This window comes from Abramis brama (assembly GCF_963993115.1).
Source record: "Abramis brama genome assembly, chromosome: 25".
Taxonomy (NCBI): domain Eukaryota; kingdom Metazoa; phylum Chordata; class Actinopteri; order Cypriniformes; family Leuciscidae; genus Abramis; species Abramis brama.
In genome coordinates this window covers 27,040,483-27,062,335 of record NC_139987.1, presented here as the reverse complement: position 1 = coordinate 27,062,335, position 21,853 = coordinate 27,040,483, and the positions used below count along the sequence as shown (strand labels likewise).

The 21,853-nt window shown below is 36.2% G+C and overlaps 3 protein-coding genes across 3 annotated transcripts in view; 2 read left to right on the top strand and 1 right to left on the bottom strand.

The window, feature by feature from the left end:
* The window catches only part of sgsm1b (small G protein signaling modulator 1b), a 42,225-nt gene extending 36,012 nt beyond the window's left edge, over positions 1-6,213 (top strand). The window contains exons 22-25 of the mRNA XM_084104677.1: positions 72-181; positions 288-384; positions 1,620-1,787; positions 3,497-6,213. Of these exons, the coding sequence (XP_083960803.1) occupies positions 72-181; positions 288-384; positions 1,620-1,787; positions 3,497-3,585 (464 nt within the window). The 3' untranslated portion in view covers positions 3,586-6,213. The remainder of the gene's footprint in view (positions 1-71; positions 182-287; positions 385-1,619; positions 1,788-3,496) is intronic.
* Positions 6,214-12,162: 5,949 nt separating this feature from the next.
* triap1 (TP53 regulated inhibitor of apoptosis 1) lies at positions 12,163-12,910 on the top strand. Its single transcript, XM_084103919.1, has 2 exons — positions 12,163-12,448; positions 12,595-12,910. The coding sequence occupies exons 1-2, from the start codon at positions 12,302-12,304 to the stop codon at positions 12,670-12,672; spliced, it is 225 nt and encodes a 74-aa protein (XP_083960045.1). The 5' UTR covers positions 12,163-12,301; the 3' UTR covers positions 12,673-12,910.
* Positions 12,911-14,911: 2,001 nt separating this feature from the next.
* srsf9 (serine and arginine rich splicing factor 9) lies at positions 14,912-21,726 on the bottom strand. Its single transcript, XM_084103918.1, has 5 exons — positions 21,623-21,726; positions 20,524-20,875; positions 20,222-20,436; positions 18,403-18,575; positions 14,912-15,572 (listed from the first exon to the last, which is right to left on the bottom strand). Exons 2-5 carry the CDS (start codon positions 20,679-20,681, stop codon positions 15,351-15,353), a joined length of 768 nt encoding a protein of 255 aa, XP_083960044.1. The 5' UTR covers positions 20,682-20,875; positions 21,623-21,726; the 3' UTR covers positions 14,912-15,350.
* Positions 21,727-21,853: the final 127 nt, after the last annotated feature.

The following is a 21,853-nucleotide window of genomic DNA, read 5'->3' as shown; positions in this document are numbered from 1 at the left end:
TTTAACTAAAGCAATGTGACTGTTATATTACCAAGTGAAAAATATTTCTGAATCATCTGGTTTAAATGTAGAGGCCATGGCTTTCAGCTGCTTCACTGAGCTCATGAAACGAATGAACCAGAACTTCCCTCATGGAGGAGCCATGGACACACACTTCGCCAACATGCGTTCCCTCATCCAGGTTTCACCCACAATCACATGCACTTATTAAACACATTTCTGCTGATGTTTTAGTGAGTGTGTGTGTGTGTGTGTTTCGGTTTCATGATTCTGTCACACCTCTTCAGATCCTGGACTCGGAGCTCTTTGAGCTGATGCAGCAGAACGGGGACTACACACACTTCTACTTCTGCTACCGCTGGTTCCTCCTGGACTTCAAGAGAGGTGAGCGCATCGACGCCACACTGCAAAAACATCTGGAAAACAAATAATAATAATTTGCCTGATATTATTTATTTTATTTTATTCATAAAACGTGGTGCAAATGTATTTTTTTCTGGCTGTTGATAGTAGGGCTGGGTATTGACACACATTTCACAATTCGATTCGATTTCGATTACGATTCGATTCGATTCAGTATTGATTATTTTGGATATCAGGTACAATACATTGCAAATTTTCTCAAGGAAAACAAATCTCTTAACTATTATTGTAAACTATGGGAGTCAGTTGTAGCCTATAGGCTTCATTAGCCTACTATAATATTGAAGGTAAAAATTAACTGATTTGTATACAAACACTTAAAATACACTTTTATTTTTATAATAATAAAGTTATATGAAATTATATAAAAATTTAAATGGTGGCTGTCATAAAAAACTTTCCAGATTTATTCAAACATGCATTAAATATTGAAGAACATAAAAAATGTAATATGGTGCATATATTTAACAAAATGCTCCTCTCTAGAGTTAATTTTTCTAGCTGACTAACGAGTTTATGGTCACTGGATATTTTTTTCTGAGGTAAATGTGACGTTACATGACATTTGTTTACTAACGTCTTTCCACGGTTGAAACACTGATTGAGCGATTCCATGTGACATGATACGGACTTCGATAAGTTGTACTCTATCTTTTAACACACTTTCAGAAGCTCATTCATGTTTATTTCGCGCTGTAACTGGTATTATTAAGGCAGAAGAGAAGAGCATGTGCTTCTCTCGAGCTGAGCCAGAGCGATCTCACGCCACAGCGCCAAAACGGTAATTATGTTTTTGAATTTCGTAAGAAAATGGACGTAATTTGAAATCTGAGACTTCGTTTCATATCAATAATAACAAAGCACAAAGATTATTGTGATTTATTGGATGGGATGCGCGCAACAATTCATTCATTCATCAACTGAAAACAGGATGACTAATCGATTCTTGGGATTTAAGAATCGATATCGTTTCGTAAAAATGAGAATCGATTAAAATCGAGAAATCGATATTTTTTACCCAGCCCTAGTTGATAGTATTTTCTTATTTATAGAGTGATAAAAAGAGAAATCCTCTAAATCAAATTTGCAAATTTGCAATTCATTTTGGTGCCACTAGTGCTGCAAAACTTCCCATTTAAAGAAATCTGATGCACTTAAAGTGAGTGAATCCTTTTTTTTACCTCTTTTTTTGTAAGAAATGGTGTATGATGACGTGTTCTCTGTGTGGGAGACCATCTGGGCCGCCCGTTACGCTTCCTCCGAGCACTTTGTGCTCTTCATCGCACTGGCGTTGGTTGAGCTGTACCGAGACATTATCCTGGAGAACAACATGGATTTCACAGACATCATCAAGTTCTTTAACGGTGAGCTGACTATTAATCGTCTATCAAATGCAGTGATGCAAAATCCCACAATAGTGGTTTTCTTCCACCTATTTTTATGCAAATTTTGGGTTAAAACTGCAGGATGAAAATGCCAAGATGCGCATAACTTCTAAAAATGCGCATTAAAAATGTATGAAGAATAAATTTTTTTATCCAAAAACTACGATTGAAACACATTTACCAAATAAATGGCTCGGATGTGCAAAAAAAAAAAACTTGCGCAACTTTGCAATCAGAGGATGCGATTGGATAACTGGACTAAACCAGCGGACCAATCGCATCGCAGCATCTCAAATGTTGGTTTGATCATTCTGAAGTGCCAAAGTCTGTCATCTGAATGATTTAGTATAATTACCTCCCAGACGCGTCTCACACGATTGCGTTCACAAACACCAGCATCCGAACACAAGATAACAAGACGTCACGATTAACTATTTCGTTCCCTTGATTTGCTATATCGTGAGCACAATTTTTTAATTGAGGGAACAAATTAGTATATTGTGCACACAATGTGCACAATTTTTTCTTGCATGTCATGTGCGGGTCATTTATGATGTATGAAAAATAGCCACAGTGGCTTTTGCACCAAAATATTTTGCACCAAAATAGTCACAGGTAGTTAAACACGTGGGATTGAAACTCCTCCTCCAATGTTTAATGCGATATTCCAATTTTGTGCATATGTCAAAGCATATGTTGTACACTTAAAACAGACTCCGTCGTCTCTTTTGCAACTTTATTTTGCCAGTTCTGTTGTAATTATCTTTTCTTACACGAAGCAACACAACATCTTCTAACATCAGCGATATAGCCTACGTTCACTTCACTTGACTCTGCGCTGGCTTATGACATCATCCTGACTGAACTTTCACCTTTCAGTAACATAAATCAGAATAATATCCAGAATATTTATCAAATGAAATTATAGTGATTTTCCTTACAGAATTTTAAACATATCCCCATTCTAGGAAATTATGAAATTTTAAAATAATACTTCTGGGGCGCAACACCCATGTATAATGCCCTTTTCACAAGATGTAAAATAAGTCTCTGATGTCCCCAGAGTGTGTATGTGAAGTTTTAGCTCAAAATACCCCTCTTAGCATGTTAAAGTTGTCACTTTTTGAGGGTGAGCAAAAACACACAGTTTTTGTGTCTGTCCCTTTAAATGCAAATGAGCTGCTGCCCCCGGCACAGGGGGCGGAGCTTCAACAGCTCATGTCCTTTTACCTCAAACAGACATGCACTGAAAATTTCAAAGAATTTTAGTCTTTTATGTTCAAACCGGAGTCAGACAATGATGGAGAGACTCAAGAAGAAGTGACAACATGTAGAAGCAACAGGACATTTCTGAATGCTTAGTTGATGAATTTATGCAGCTTATGTGTAGTTATCTTCTAGTCATTGATTAGCATATTCTGTCCTGATAATCTATAAATCGTGGTCAGGGGGCGGGGTTTATGTAAATATGCCGTTTGTTGTAGTCCTTAAAAAGCCATTTCTTTAAAAACAAATATCTACCTTTGCTTTGAACTTTGAGCATTGTAACTTTGCAGATGTTGTTTATGCTCAAACAGCAACATTACGCACTAACTAAAGTTAGAAAAGTGAAATCATATTCAACCACTCCCAACTTTGGATGGAAACATAGCTAACGACATGCTGTTGCTCATTATGTCTTCATATAGAAATGGCTGAACATCATGATGTCCCAAAGCTGCTGGTCATGGCCCGAGACCTGGTGCATAAGGTCCAGATCCTGATCGAGAACAAGTGAACAACTTCCTCATCATTCTGCCTACCATTATCCATCTAAAAGACGCTCTGTGTCTGTTTTTGGCCATTTTGAGAAAACAAAACCTTCAGCTACGGTAAATGCCAAACCAGTGTTTTCATCTCCCCAGATCTTAATATTATAATATAGAGTATAAATATTGAAATAGGAAGTTGGGGCGGGATATATCAGTGTTTTTTAAACAGCCAATAGCCCATTTGACTGGAAAAAATTTGTGTAAGATGAGAAACCTTTTAATGCCCTATACATAAAGTTTATTTAGTCAGATTAGCACTAACATGTCAATGGACTCAAAGACATAATCCGCAAGCCACAAAACACTGATTTTGATTTTATGGGGTCTGTAAAAGTAAATATGACTAGAATATATCAGAGATTAAGAAAATTATTAAACAAAATAGAGAATAGTTTTATACAAGGTTGTGGATGTAAACAAATGGCTATGAAATATATAAAGATGATCTATGAATGGCAGTGATGTGTGACTCAATGACTCAGATTTTCTAAAAGCACAAAGTATTAAAAAATAATGCTGTATATTTATTTATTTTTTAAATGTGTGACAATTAGACACTCGTTATTGCAGAGATGTTTAGCGCACTTCACACATCACTACACGATATTTGCACGGACAAATTGACGGCACCTTCTGTCAGGTTTATCAGACTCGCGTGGGAATGAACGTGAATTATTGTAATTTCCAGCAGGGTGAAAATCAGCTCATATTTGACCTCTAAATTCAAAGGAAAAAGAAATTAAATTTGCATTCTACTTTTAGGAGCATTAGGATTATTGTATATTTGCAAATAAATACTATCTTGATGTATAAATCTAAATCATAATCTTTTATATAGTCACATTACAGTAATGAAAAAGAAATTATACAGGGATGCACCGATATGAAAATTTTGCCCGATACCGATAATTCTTTATATTTGAAAGTTGATAACCGATATATTGGCCGATACCGATAATTCTTTATATTTGAAAGCCGATAACCGATATATTGGCCGATACCGATAATTCTTTTTATTTGAAAGCCGATAACCGATATATTGGCCGATACCGATAATTCTTTTTATTTGAAAGCCGATAACCGATATATTGGCCGATACCGATAATTCTTTATATTTGAAAGCCGATAACCGATATATTGGCCGATACCGATAATTCTTTTTATTTGAAAGCCGATAACCGATATATTGGCCGATACCGATAATTCTTTTTATTTGAAAGCCGATAAACGATATATTGGCCATTAAATTTAAATCCAAAGTTTTATATCAGCTTGATTACAAAAACAAAAGTCTCACCATTGCCGATATGACAGACATGTTGCACTGAACTGTATTTTCCTGTTTTGAAGTGATTTCAACCATATTTCAAGCAAATCATAACCATCATGTTGAACAGTGCGCATCTGAAGAGTCTCAGCTGAAGAAAATAATCCATTATTTATCGGCTTTAATATATCAGCCAAATTTTCTTATTGGGAAGAAAATTATAACATTAAAACATGTGGTCCGATACCGATATGGTAGCCGATATATCGTGCATCCCTAAAATGATACAATAAACACAAAGGAAAAACTAAGAAATTAAATTTGCATTCTTTCAAGAGCATTAAAATGTTTGCTTATTTACGAAACTATAGTAAATCATTATTGTACATGTTTTATTTAAATGAGCAAAAAAGCTGATCGAAATCATAAATGTATATTGCAGTAATGAAGATTTTATTTATTTTGACAGTAAAATAGTCTTAAAAATAGGCTGAATTTTCATTATGAAATTTTTTTTTTTTTTTTTTGATTTTGGGGTCAAATGTGACCTGGACACGTTCACTCATTTAGCATCAGGTTTTTTGCCCCAGCGTCTTCGTCACTCAGATAATCTGTTGTGCTGCTACACAATGACGAACCTCACTCAGTGAACCAACTTTACTGTAAAAACAACCGATATTTTCATTTCTATTGATCTTTTTGCCTTAAGTTTCTCTGTTCAGGGACGTGTGTGGTGGGCGCTTGTCATGAAGTTCATGTTTATCTGAGACAGTATATGCCATATAGGTGTGTGTGTGTGTGTGTGTGTGTGTGTGTGTGTGTACAGATGTGCTCTACTACCAGCAGCCAAACTTTTGTATGGTGTCCCAAACTTTTAGCACTTGTTAGATTTGATGTGATTGTAGTAACCTGCTAAAACACGTGTGATCCAGAGCGATTGGATGAAGTGCCAGTGTCATCAACACTAATCAACACTAATTCCCCTCCATCATATGATCTCTTTATCATCTATCTCTATATATTACTGTTTAATGCCCTGTAACATTAGCTTACATTGAATGATGCTGTATGTAGCTCACAATATAACAATATCTACAAATGTTGGACGTGTGAATTGTAAAAACTTTAACTGATCAATGTATTTGGCTCACAGCCTCAGTGACACGAACTACAGACAACATTAGACACAAAGATTTGTTGAAATTGTATTGGAAACCTATATATTTTTATTGTACTCTGTGAAACTATATAGTATATTGTCAGAACTGCGTGCTGCATATGATATAATCTGTATTATAATATTTAATAAATGTATGTGTTGACTGTTTTTCGTGATGGATCATTCTTTACTTGAGGTCGCACACTAGGGGTCGCTAACCTCTTACAATAACAAAGGCATAGATTGATGACGCGGTGAATGAGCGTGGAATCATGGAAGTTGTCGTCATGCCGATGGATCTAACGTTAATAATGTTTATACAGTTTATGAGTGAATACATTGATGTTTTTAACATGACTGTGGTATGAAGCAGGGCACGATTGCTAATGAGAGACAGATATCAGCGCCAAGCCTCAGAAAAACCCATATGAAAAACCTCTGCCAAGAAATGGAATTGCACTTTACTATAGGCAAAGACTTTTTATACAGAAAAACAGTGTCTCGCATTAGCCTACTATGAATGGGAGAAAGTGCAACGTGCAATATGGCGGAATAAGTCCCGTATTTTGTTCCGATCAGACTGTAAAAGAAGATGGACGATGCCCCTTCACTCTCTTCCATTGAAGAAAAGTGAAGCCGCCAAAGTCTCCGAGTCTGCGCAGCAATAGTGAACGTGAAGTGAGAAACTCAGTTTTGAGAAAGAAAGAAATAATTTTGACCCCCTTGAATTTGTTTATAGTGCATACCGGTATATATATATATATATATATATATATATATATATATATATATATATATATATATATGGGTAGTTGACGTGACGTGGCTTTTTCACTGTCACAGAAGATAAAAAATAATTTATTTCACATTTTCATAATTTAGAATACTATAAATGGTTAAACATTTTCTTGTTTTACATGAATTTGCTGTTTAAATACCTGAGTTTTTTTGTTTTTGTTTTACAACTTTGAGCCAAATCTCAAAATCGTCCTATGGTGTGATGGTAGACAACATTATTTCATAAATATTAACTTTTATAAATAAAGAAAATAATGTTTAAACATCTTAATGAACACTCCTGGCATAATTGTGCAAGTGTCTATTTCACTAAGTGGCCATCACTTTTCCTATACATACATTTCTAAAAGTGTAGGAATTTCATAAAGTTTGTCACAGAAAAAAATGTCCTTTGGTGTTATGCAATAACCTGATATTAAGTTGGGCAATATCATGGACAACTAAATTTAGTTGAAAGACCCCATTCAAGGTCATGTGACTGAAGACCCCTATGAAGCCCATGAGCAGTGCACATGGCAAGTATTTTTCTCAGAATTGTTCAAATATTTAACTATGTTTTCAGACCACTGAAGTTGTTAAGATTTTTTGTCCTTTAGTGTGACACCCCTAAATTAAATTTTTTTATAAAAATTTGTATTTTTAACAGCAGGACTATGTAATATTATGCAAATGTATCATGCCAATTGCTAATGACAGTTTAGCTAGTATTAGCATGGTTATTAACTGACACAAAAGCTCAAATGTCCTTTGGTGTGACAGAAAATGTCACAGGAAATGTCCTTTGGTGTGACGCTTTGGCATGTCACACCATAGGACACAGATGTCACACCATAGGACAAGACCTCCTTAAGAAGCTTTTAAAACGAATATATAAAGTTTCAACAAAAAAACAAATGTCCTCCTTTATTATTGTTACAGTAAACAATATATATTCTGACTCTTTTTATGCAATGACTATCTTTGTCCTTTAGTGTGACGTTTTGTCCTATGGTGTGACAAACATAAAACAACAGAAAAATATACTTATTTTAAAATATCTTTAAAAAAAGAGTCAAGTTTGGCATTAGGGGAGTTACAATAATATCTCCTCTTAAATAGGTACAATTTTAAACAGTTTTGTAAGGTTGGCGAAAAAGTTTTATTGACATTCATAGGGAAAGGTTTATCAGGTTCATCTATCCATGGTGAAAATTATTCTAATTAGTACTTTCATGTAAAATAAATATCACTTTAAGAAGATAATGTTTTAATAATGTGAACAATTCTGTCTCAAGTATTTTTTTATGTTATTTAATATAATTTCTTAGTACTTTTTAAATGTCACACCATAGGACACATTTACAGTACTGTTGAGTGAAAACGTGAAAAAAATATGTGAAGTCATTGACAAAATGAGTGACCACTACTATTTTCTGAAACTGCAGTTTTCATACTCCATAAATATATGTATTTTTTCTTAAAAAGTTATGTTTTCCAAAAAAAGTACTTTTTCTTGGCCATTTGTCAACTACCCATATATATATATATATATATATATATATATATATATATATATATATATATATGTATATGTATATGTATATGTATATGTATATGTATATATGTATACAGTGAGGAAAATAAGTATTTGAACACCCTGCTATTTTGCAAGTTCTCCCACTTGGAAATCATGGAGGGGTCTGAAATTGTCATCGTAGGTGCATGTCCACTGTGAGAGACATAATCTAAAAAAAAAATATCCAGAAATCACAATATGATTTTTTAACTATTTATTTGTATGATACAGCTGCAAATAAGTATTTGAACACCTGTCTATCAGCTAGAATTCTGACCCTCAAAGACCTGTTAGTCTGCCTTTAAAATGTCCACCTCCACTCCATTTATTATCCTAAATTAGATGCACCTGTTTGAGGTCGTTAGCTGCATAAAGACACCTGTCCACCCCATACAATCAGTAAGAATCCAACTACTAACATGGCCAAGACCAAAGAGCTGTCCAAAGACACTAGAGACAAAATTGTACACCTCCACAAGGCTGGAAAGGGCTACGGGGAAATTGCCAAGCAGCTTGGTGAAAAAAGGTCCACTGTTGGAGCAATCATTAGAAAATGGAAGAAGCTAAACATGACTGTCAATCTCCCTCGGACTGGGGCTCCATGCAAGATCTCACCTCGTGGGGTCTCAATGATCCTAAGAAAGGTGAGAAATCAGCCCAGAACTACACGGGAGGAGCTGGTTAATGACCTGAAAAGAGCTGGGACCACCGTTTCCAAGGTTACTGTTGGTAATACACTAAGACGTCATGGTTTGAAATCATGCATGGCACGGAAGGTTCCCCTGCTTAAACCAGCACGTCAAGGCCCGTCTTAAGTTTGCCAATGACCATTTGGATGATCCAGAGGAGTCATGGGAGAAAGTCATGTGGTCAGATGAGACCAAAATAGAACTTTTTGGTCATAATTCCACTAAACGTGTTTGGAGGAAGAAGAATGATGAGTACCATCCCAAGAACACCATCCCTACTGTGAAGCATGGGGGTGGTAGCACCATGCTTTGGGGGTGTTTTTCTGCACATGGGACAGGGCGACTGCACTGTATTAAGGAGAGGATGACCGGGGCCATGTATTGCGAGATTTTGGGGAACAACCTCCTTCCCTCAGTTAGAGCATTGAAGATGGGTCGAGGCTGGGTCTTCCAACATGACAATGACCCGAAGCACACAGCCAGGATAACCAAGGAGTGGCTCTGTAAGAAGCATATCAAGGTTCTGGCGTGGCCTAGCCAGTCTCCAGACCTAAACCCAATAGAGAATCTTTGGAGGGAGCTCAAACTCCGTGTTTCTCAGCGACAGCCCAGAAACCTGACTGATCTAGAGAAGATCTGTGTGGAGGAGTGGGCCAAAATCCCTCCTGCAGTGTGTGCAAACCTGGTGAAAAACTACAGGAAACGTTTGACCTCTGTAATTGCAAACAAAGGCTACTGTACCAAATATTAACATTGATTTTCTCAGGTGTTCAAATACTTATTTGCAGCTGTATCATACAAATAAATAGTTAAAAAATCATACATTGTGATTTCTGGATTTTTTTTTTTAGATTATGTCTCTCACAGTGGACATGCACCTACGATGACAATTTCAGACCCCTCCATGATTTCCAAGTGGGAGAACGTGCAAAATAGCAGGGTGTTCAAATACTTATTTTCCTCACTGTATATATCGTTTGATTCATATCAATACTGAAATATGTGTCAATACTCATTTTGGCCTATACACCGATACGATACCAGCTGCGCGTTCTCATTCTCTCATCTCAACGACAGCGAGTTTGACACCCGCCTCCTCTCAGCGCAGGATTGCAGGTAGGCCTATTACGCATAATTTTATTAATACCTGCAAGTTTCTATGGCATATTTTAATGGCAAATGTCACGAGTGCAATATTATAACGCAAGGGCACATTCATGTAATCGCAGAAAACTGGACGCGAGCTCTCAAATATACGAATGAACTGGACTCGGATATTGAGTGTGCGCTCTCGGACTGTGCCATCATGTGCAATCACGAATCTCTCCAAGTGGTTCTCACTGCAGACTCAAATGACGTCCAGCTCCAATCTCTCCACGCTCTTGAATTAAACGTTGTCAAAAGTTATGAAAAATCTAGTATTTTTTGCAAATTAAATTCAGTTTGAAATCAAGCTTCCTTGTGCTGTGTGTGAGCTACTGCAACAGTTAACATTACCCTATTGTAAAGACAAATACACTGAGTGAGTAAATATTTAAGTTAGATTATTGTAATGGTTATTGATCAATGTTTAAATATGTAAACAAAAGCCTAAATTAAAATCTGGAAAAAAGTGGACGTGTCTCTTCAGAAGACTTGAATTAAACTTTTCCATTCAAATAGATCACCGTTACAATGAGTGTTGTGCTTTTCGATGCTTAAAAGTAGCTATTTTCTACATAAATCTATGATTTAGTTGAATATTTATTGGTAATACATTAACTATCGCCAGCTAAAAAGTAACTAGTAACTAGTACTCTGAGTAGTTTTTGAGAAGAGTAATTTGTACTTTTACTTAAGTACTTTTTTGACACCAGTACTTTTACTTGTAATTGAGTATTATTTCAGCAATGTAACGTACTTGTACTTGAGTACAAATTTTCAGTACTCTTTCCACCTCTGAGTAGTAGGAGCAGAAACCAGGGAGAACGCGGATATTACGTCATTGACAGGCGACAAGTGAACAGTGAGTCAGGGACAGGCACTATTTAAAATTGTGAATTTCTCTGAATTTACAAATTCTTGGAAGCATTTAGGATAATGTAAGTACACAACTGAAAGAAATATATAACACTGTGCAAGTAGTTTTTGATACAAAATTGTACCTTTAACGTGGGTGGGAAAATATAAATACATACATAAGTGCCTTTGTACAGACAATATTAGAAACATATAAAATATACAACATTTAATAACCAAACTATAATGAAATGAGCATAATACAAATGAAATACTAATGCATAACATCACAAAAAACGACAATATTTTCAGCATGTTCCTATTTTTATGAACTTTTTATTTATTAATTATTTTTCTGAAGAATGAAATTGTTCTACCTCAGTAAATATTGACCTTCAGCACTTTCCCACTTTTATTAACTATTTTTATTTATTTATAATTTTTGTGAAGAATGAAATTGTTCTACTTTTATAGCAAATATTGACCTTCAGCACTTTCCCACTTTTATTTAATATTTTTTTCTATTTTATTTATTTATTATTTTTGTGAATAATTAAATAGTTATATTTCTTCAGTAATTATGGACCTTCAGCACTTTCCTATTTTTAATAACCATTTTCTGTTTTATTTATTATTTTTCTGAAGAATGAAATTGTTCTACTTTTACGGTAAATATTGACTTTCAGCACTTTCACACTTTTATTTAATATTTTTCTATTTTATTTATTTACTATTTTTGTGAATAATTAAATAGTTATATTTCTTTAGTAAATATTGACCTTCAGCACTTTCCTATTTTTAATAACTATTTTTAAATTTATTTATTTATAGTTTTGGTGAAGAATTAAATTGTTCTACTTTCACAGTAAATATTGACCTTCAGCACTTTCGTACTTTTTATTAAATATTTTTATATTTTATTTATTATTCTTTTTGTGAAGAATTAAATTGTTTTACACATTATTATTAGTATTATTTATTTTTTAACATATCTACTCATATTTTATTTTAATTCCAAACATTAAATCAACTGGGACCCGTTTTATCCTTGAAGACTTTTATTACGCGGCGGCGGCTGAGTGACGTCATGCTCGCGCGCCACGCGAGACCACGTGGTATCGGCAAAGTCAAGAGAGATTGCGGAATAAACAGCGAGATCTCCTCTGACAGACAACCTTAAAACCCGTCAACTGTGTCGTCTCATTGGGATAAGAAGATGAACAGTGTCGGCGAGGGCTGCACGGAGCTCAAGCGCGAGTATGATCAGTGTTTTAACCGCTGGTTTGCCGAGAAATTCCTCAAAGGAGACCGCAGCGCAGATCCATGCAGCGAATTATTCCACAAATACCACACGTGTGTTCAGGTACATATCCGTGCATGTGAACAGTAATGTATGTGAGTGTGAATCAGCCATCGGAGGTGAGAAAACACTTGCGACTGTGTCTCAAAACCTTGTGAGCTTCCTACAAATCTGCTGTCAATCACTGATGCTCTGATGTGTGTTTACAGAAAGCCATCAAGGAGAAGGACATCCCTATAGAAGGTGTGGAGTTCATGGGCCCAAACAGAGAGAAACCAGACAGCTGATGGCCTGATATTCGCCTGAACGCGTTTTATTCTTTGCTTTATATGAACGTGTTGCATCAGACACAAAGACTGCATCGCTGACTCTGATGGACACATATTTTTGAGACTGTACATTGCTTGTTAAATTATTAAATGGGGATTATTTGGCATGTTTGAGCTGTCAGCATCACTGAGGCTTTTTTTAAACATGCATGTGTGCATTAAAATGAAACCAGTTGTGTTTGGTTTGCAGACTGTCTTTAATGTGCCTCAGAAAATGTTTGTTAATGTAGAACAGTACATGTGCATTATTTTTTACTTTCATTATTTTAAACGCAAGCCAACAATTAATTCACTTTTGTCCTTAAGGCCATTTTGTTTTAGGAGAGGGGGGAGTGTAATGTTATTTAAATAATTAAAGAATATAAATGGATTTCAAGGGGAATATAAGTGTTGATTCAAGGGGAAAATTATTCAGTTTCGAAGCTTTTGAAACGAAAACATGAATAGAAGCACGTTTTACAAACTAATTGCAATTTTTTAAAGTGTAATTATTAATGGCCGCTAACAAAATCATCGTTAAATATGAAAAGTATGTATCGTGTGTTATTTTATTACTGTAGTCTTGTTTTTGTTTTATGGAGAGCTTGGTTCAGGCCAATAAGAGACTAATGAAATGTCTACAAATTTATATAACTGATTAGATGAGAATCCATAAACCATATAGACACGGATCCGTGTGTTCAGAGATATCAATAACCGTTGTGTCGAAACAAAGCATCGTTTACTGAAATCACGTGACTCGGTTTGATCGATTCGCGCTCTGAATCAATCACTGGTTCGAAATATGATTCGCAAAGGTTTCGAAGCTTCACAAAAGTAACGCGCCCATCAAAAAAGTAAAGAATAAATCATATCTCCACAGATCCATGGGTTCAGAGAGATCAATGACCGTTAAAAACGTCGAAACAGTTATGACATAACGAAGCATTGTTTACTGAATCACTTGACGTAGTTTGAAATGCGCTCTAAATCAATCACTGATTCGAAACATGATTCACAAAGGTTTCGAAGCTTAACAAAAAAAGTTATCATCAATTTGAACTATTAACAAATAATAAATGTATTTTAACTTAAAATTTTAAGGTGTATACCCATCCACTCTTATTCGTACGTGGTATGTTTCAGCCAATATTTTACATTCAACACGAAATTTGACAAGAAAGCATAGTAGTTTGCATCACCGGATATAACTATTTATCGTTTATCATTTAAATAGTAAAACAGCTATAAATCTTACCTCGCATTCGCACTCTTTTACCATCAAACGCTGAAGCCGAGCTGAAATTCGCGCGGTTTCTATGTGAAGTGTGACGCAGTAAACTAAGCCCCGCCTTCTCTAATTTGATTGGCCATCAGTCTTTTTTGTTTACGTTAATGAGCTCAGTTTTTATTTATTAAACGTTTATTCCAACAAAATATCCAAGTAGCAATTCGAAAGATACAAACGTTTCACATATGCTCTAAAGAACTCCATAGCATCATAAAAACTTTAATAACATTTTTAACATCAGGTATTGACCGGTATTGATTGTATATGATGATGAAGTAAGGATAACTTTCAAATATATTCAAAGATATTAAAGAAAAATATATTCACATACTGAGGAAGAAGACAACAAAGAAAGAAAAAATAACAGGGTATACATGCTCAAAATAAAAAAAGAGGAATTTAATTCTTTGTAAATTAACGTTTTCTCTATGTTAGTGTAACTTCTAACACTTCTTTGTCATCAACAAATCCGTGATGTACAGATTTGCACAACAAACACGTGTTATTTATTGAAACCTAATTAAATCTGTGGCATCACATCAGTACACTAATGGAAAATATATATTTCGGACTAATTAAAAAAGTTGAAATTAAAATTATTAAAGTTTGTCTGTACAAAAGGCTCAGATAAAGTCAAAGAACATTTTATGGTTTAAACGAGCAATTTCTCAAAGAAAGATCAATATCTGAAATATTGAGAGCTCAGCATAACTAATGAAATATTACAAAAGTAACATTTGATGAATCTTAATTAATCTTAGCTAATGCTCATTTTAACATTTACTGACAATGCCTGTTAAGTATTACTGATAATTCAATGACTTGATTTTTAACTCATAATTTACGGCTTCTCCGTTATCTGTTATTGTTTCCGTTATTCCTGCAAAACGGCAGTGTGTAAAAATGACTCACGATACATTGTGGGAGTAAATTTGACTTGATGCTTTAATTGAGAAAAAAAAAAAATTATGCATACAGTCATCACATGATACAAAACAAACAGAAAAGCAAAAAGATCACATAGGGGGAAATTCCAGAAAGAAACATTTTAAAAATTCCAGCCTTTTATTCAAATCATAAAAAATTGTCATGTTTATGAAATAGACCAGATTAATCACAAACAGCACGTCTTTAATGTCACCTCATGCCAATCACAAAGGACAAAATGGGTTATTCATCTTCAGATCTTTCACATTCACAACTGCATCATCTGTTCTGAAAACACACACACATCATCCACATGATCATTTACATATTCGCATGAACTGAACGGTGAATAAGGCCATTCGGGTTCCTAAAATGGAATGTAAATTACAAAATTGAGAAAGGAAAAGAGGGCGTGACGGCCGAGAAAAGGAGCTGGCGCTCATCGATAGTGACGTGGCGGCGGGCTATGATGCTGGAGCGGGGGGCGGCGGGAGGGTGGGCTATGGCGGGTCATGTGACGCGGCGGCGATCGGTAACGGGGGGGCGGAGACCCTCTGCTCTGGTACGCGGGTGAGTAGCGTCCGCGAGACCTGGACCGGGAACGCGAGCGACCCCAGCTTGTGCCTCGCTCCTCCATGACTCTGATGTAGGACGTCTCTCCCTGCACAACAAACAAGATGGATGAACTTTAAATCAGGGGTATTATCGCCAACTAAAACTGGAGCTTTTAAAGGGGTCCTATAATTCCCTTTTCACAAGATGTAAAATAAGTCTCCGATGTCCCCAGAGTGTGTATGTGAAGTTTTAGCTCAAAATACCCCACAGATATTTTTTATAACATGTTAAAATTGTACATTTTTGAGGGTGAGCAAAAACGCAGAGTTTTGTGTGTGTCCCTTTAAATGCAAATGAGCTGCTGCTCCTGGCACAGGGGGCGGAGTTTCAACAACTCGTGTTCTTTTACCTCACACACATGCACTGAAAATTTCAAAAACTATTAGCCTTTTATGTTCAAACCGGAGTCAGACAATGAGGGAGAGACTCAAGAAGAAGTGACAACATGTAGAAGCAACAGGACATTTCTGAATGGTTAGTTGATGAATTTATGCAGCTTATGTGTAGTTATCTTCTAGTCATTTATTAGCATATTCTGTCCTGATAATCTATAAATCGTGTTCCGGGGGTGGGGTTTATGTAAATTTTAGGGTTTGTGATGTCACTAACCCGTGAGGAAGCTCGTGTAGTCTCTACCAGCTGTTTGTTGTAGTCCTTAAAAAGCGATTTCTTTAAAAGCAAATATCTCCCTTTGCTTTGAACTTTGAGCGTTGTAACTTTGCAGATGTTGTTTATGCTCAAACAGCAACATTACACACTAACTAAAGTTAGAAAAGTGAAATCATAATCAACCACCCCTTTAATGTTGTTTATATGCAATGTTAGGGGGTAATGCATTACAAGTAACTTGAGTTACTTAATCAGATTACTTTTTTCAAGTAACTAGTAAAGTTATGCATTACTTTTACAGCAAAATATCTGCAAAATCAGAATACTAAGCAAACCTCCAATAATTACTACAGTTAAATAAAACAAATATTTGTATGCATTTAAAGGGTCATGAAACTCTAAACCAAATTTTCTGAGATTTTAACAGAGGTATGTGTGTTGAACACCATTGAAGACAATGTTAGCATCTGTTAGCTTTAATAGTAGAGGGAAAATGGTTACATTTGAGTTTTTTTCCGCTATTTTCATCTTCCGGGTTTAAAATCTTCATCGTGTCAACGTCACAGGCTGTGGCAGAGCACTATAGTACTTTGATGACTAATCGGTGTCTCATAATTATTCATGACTGAGTTTTCTTATCCAATGAGAAGACACTTGCTCTTAATTATTCATGACACCACGTGGAACTTTCCAATGACAGACATGTCAAACTGTGATATCGCGTAGTAGATGAGAGAGGCAATGATGGGACGCGCGTTTGTTTTCGTGGTGCAAAGGTTCCAGTGCATCTTTCCCCGCGATGCTGCCAGGGCTGGACTCCGGCCATCAACCACGGACACATCTAAACTATGGGTGTGTAGCAACCACTCAACTGGAGAATGGTGGACTTCGACCTTGTACACCAATGCAGGTTTCGTCTTGCGAGTGATGCGGTCCCGAGGACTTTTCCTATCGCTTCAGAGGTGTGTGTGTGTGTGTGTCTAAAATGTAACCCTGACCGTTTTACTTGCCTTTTGTTAAATAATCACTCGTTATTAAAATTAAGATATTTCGATAATACCTCAATTGTATGGAACGTATGCTTAATTTGTGCAAATTTCGATGTCACTGTCCATCTTTATTATGTGGGTTCAGGGGGCGCGTAGATCTAGGCTATGTGGAACTTTCTTTCTTTCTTTTTTTAAAGCGGAAAATTTATTATTTTCAAATATATGCATTTATAGTGTGTATATAAACAAATATATATTTTATAATTACTTAATTATACATGCATGTACATTTATATGTTTTAAATAGAATTATGATTACTGTAGGCTAATATATGTAGCAGGGCATTCAGTTACTTTTGAAAGGACAAAAATAAGGTGTCAGTGTATTTCATTAGACTTTAACTTTGTCAGCTATAAAAAAAATCTAGCATTTCCTCACGTTTTACCACTGATTTTTAGTGACAGTCGATATGCATGGGCCACTGGCGATGACAGTTCCCCCCCCTCCCCTCTCCCCTGCAGTGCCATACCACACCCACTCTCCTCCCTTCTTCTCACAGCCATCCACACCCATTTAAGTTGCATTTTTCAAAAAGATTGTGAGCTAGACTTGAGCTGAAAGAGGGGGGTTTCATGACCCTTTAATCTCACTTTATTGACCAATGTACTTGCTGCTGAACTTGTTTTTATTGGTGAAGTATGGATTCATGGAAACCTGAAAGGTTTGTTTGAGCTGCGCACCTTACACACGTAAATTTGAATTTCCTTCAGCCTTATTGTTTACATTTTTGTGTGAAAAGGCCTTTACATTTGCCCAAAAATATAACTTTTTTGCTATAAAAAAAAAAGCCCAGCCCAAGTGAGTAACGCAAAAGTGACATGACACATTACTTTTCTTAAAAAGTAACTAAGTAATGCAATTAGTTACTTTTTAAGGGAGTAACGCAATATTGTAATGCATTACTTTTTCAAAGTTACTTTCCCCAACACTGTTTACATGTTGTTATAAACATTGTTTTTAATATGCTTTAAGACAAACCATGTGTAAATTCATAAGTCGACACCATTGCTGAGTATTTTCTCCTTAAAACTGCAGTGAACCAAAGACAGTCTCAAAAACACACTTTGAAATCGCTGGTGTTTCTGACGCCACAAACTACCTTGTAACCAATCAGATCAACATGTGATCGTTGGGGGGGCGAGATTTTGAAGGCCAAAAAAATACACCCATACGAACATGTCTGAATTTGCACACTCAATCAATGCACGTTTCCTCACCTGGTGTGATCTGAACTCTGTGCTGTCCAGACGCCGCAGCGCGTACTCCATGTCCTCACGTCTGAGGAACTCAACCACGCCCTCGCCGTCACGCTGCACGTCAGCGAAACACACGTCTCCAGCCTCACGCATGTGGTCTTTGAGGTCCTGCCAGCTGCCAGTGGGAGGAAGACCTGCGGGGAAAGGTTTTTATTATGTTCATACACCCATCTACAAAACACTTTGAGAGTTAAGTGCTGTAAACATTTGTGTGATATGCATGTAAACAAATTAACATCCATTTGCAAAATTAAAGTCAAGCATTCACAGCCCATTATGATTATCAGTAAATGAAAAGTAAACCCTTTTCACATTTCTATGGTTCTCAGAAGCAGAAGTCGTCATAGTTGGGTAAACTTCTATAGTGATTAGGTTTAAGAGTAGACGGCTGACTCCTAAAGTTTTTGATATTCCTTATATTCTGTGTGGTGGTCAGTTCGCAGCAGTGACAGAAATCATCTTTTCCAAACAAATGAAATCAACAAAATTCATCTTTGCAACGCAGAAGCTGCATCTGAAGTGGCATTTAGATGCATTTACACAGACTGTTTAATGCAGCTCAGAGGGACATGGATGCGTTTAACCTGCAGTTACACATGCAGAAATAATGTTGTGATTAATTAGACATAAAATGCTGCATATTTATATTTTGAAATGATTTAAAAAAAATTAAAAAAAATACTCCACTAGGAGGCAGCGAGTCACTGTTAAAGAGTCATTGACATTAAACCGATTCATTCAAATGGCTGATTCATTCAGAAACGAATAATTTGACTTACTTGATGAGTGAGTCATTGAATCATTCATTCAAGTGATTTGTTCATTCAGTAAGCAAACACCTGTGTCAGAGACGCAAAACTGTCCTGTGGTTTTGTTTTTTAAACTATTTTTGTTGACGAAATGTAGTAAAAACAGGCAATACTGTGTCTAAAATGCAATTCACTTAATATTAACAACTTATTTATTGAACTAAAATCAATATCACATTTGTAATCATGCTGATATTTAGAGAAAAAACTGCACTCTTCGTGTGAAATTGATTAAAGTCCCGTGTTGAAAATCAAGCTTTTGATGTTGTTTATATGTCTATGTGGTGTTTTAATATGCTTTAAGACAAACCATGTGTAAATTCATAAGTCGACACCATTGCTGAGTATTTTCTCCTTAAAACTGCAGTGAACCAAAGACAGTCTCAAAAACACGCTTTGAAATCGCTGGTGTTTCTGACGTCAGAAACTACCTTGTAACCAATCAGATCAACGTGTGATCGTCAACCAGTGGATCTCTGAGCTGAGTGAGTGAGTGGAGGCGGGGCTCATTTGCATATTCATAGAACCACGCATACTAAATGAGGCGAGGGTGTCGAGTTACATTCAAGCTATTTTAAGGCATTAAGAATTTTTTGTCCAAAGAAAAAACATTTAAATATGTAATTTTGGTGATCAAAGATGATTTAAGGGATCAAATTATTGACTACAGGGGGACTTTAACTCTATTAAATGATATAAATATAAAAGATATACAGAGGCATTGAATATTGAGGGCATTATAAATGCATTTTAATAGAGTAAATCATGCAGTGAAAGCATGCACACTAAATGCACAAGTCTAACCTACTAGACTACATAACATGGTGTGTTTTTTTGTAAAGTGAGGGACATACTTGATAATGTCAGATCGCACATCATTAAAACAACAATCACGATATTATTGTAGACGATATTTATAATGTCATGTTGATTTAAGTGAAGGTGCCAGAGTCTCAAATCTCTTAACTCACCGGTTACAATAACACGAAACTCAGATCTACGTGTCGGGGGCCCAAACCTTCCCCGTGGCCCTCCTCCTCCTCCTCCACCACCTCCTCCTCCTCCTCCTCCTCCTCCTCCTGAAGGTCCACTAAATTTGGATCCGGAAGAACGAGGGTATTCCACACGCAGCTTACAGTCTCCAAAAGCATATCCATTCCTTCCAAAGACCGCATCCTCGGCATCCCTAGAGGAAGAGAGGAAAGTGCTCCTAATTTTCGTTCTACACCTGAAAAAGCCTCGTCCATGAGCTCTCTGAGGCCGTGCGACTCACCGTGGATCCTCAAATCGCACGAAGGCAAACGGGATGGTGCCTCTGTTGTTCTTCAGCTCAATATCCCGAATTTTTCCGTATTTGTAGAAGAGATCCTCAATGTCCCTCTCCTGAACTTCCATGGGAAGGTTTCCCACGTAGATCCGTCCGTCCGACATGGCTTAAACCTCGCTGGACCTGCAGCCTTCGAGGAAATAGAGCGTTTTTTTCCGGGTCAGGGTCTTTAAAACATCCAAACTCTAGTCCGTTCTTCTAAAAGCCACTATTTACAACTCTAAACTCTGGTGGAAGCAGTGCATGTCGAGCTCAAGCAACCCAGCAGAGGACCTTCTCCAGGACCACAGTCTGAAAACTTAGAAACACAGGATAATCAGTCAATATGAACATACATGAGGGTCAGATGAGGAACAATGGAGTGAATGATGCTTCCAATCGACCACAAAACATTTGAATAACGTCTAAGAAGCACATGTGTGCATGATTTAAATGGCGATTTACATTTTGTAGGGAAAATATCAATAATATTTTGACATAGAACACGAATTAAGCTACCATACGTTATGCCAAGATCTAGAAAAACTACTTTTAATATGTTAAATATCATTCAACACAAACATTGTAAAACATTTTGTAATGAGCAGGGCATTATGAGTGACTCTGGTATTAGCTTATGGACTTTGTAAAGAGAATAACTCTGCAAATATGTGAAAAAATATGATTAATAAAGGAGTATGTTTAATAAAGGAGTCAAATGCAAATGACTGGAGGAGCCATGACAGCTGCTAACAGTGCTAACATCTCTCATCTCTTCTAATGTTGTTAATTCCCCACGCAATTTAAAATATAAACCTAGATTCGTTCATTTATTCTTGTATATATATAATAATCACTTAAATTAGGCATACAATTGTCATATTTAAGTATTGTTTGGTAACAATACACCACAATGACATTAGCATACTAGCTGCTAGCTCCTTTGTTGAGACCAACTGCTCAGAGCAAAATGACAAAACACGAGCGAATAACGAGGTCTGCCTTTTTCCTCATGAGCGAATGTGTTTTAAGATTAAATATAAGGGGAATTTATAGTTTGATTTACCTTAATAAATTGCAGCTCGTAATAAAAAACCGAGGATAAACAGGCGCACGCGCTTCCCCTCCCCGGATCAGGAAGTGAGAGAATTAAAATTCCGCCCCTTCAGGCGGAAACAAGCAACTGCAGCAAACCGCTGAAACCTGTGAGCGAGCGACGACTCACAGACGAAACACGAGCACTTCAGTGTGTAAATAAATAAATATATATAAAGTATAAATATAAAGTTATTATAGT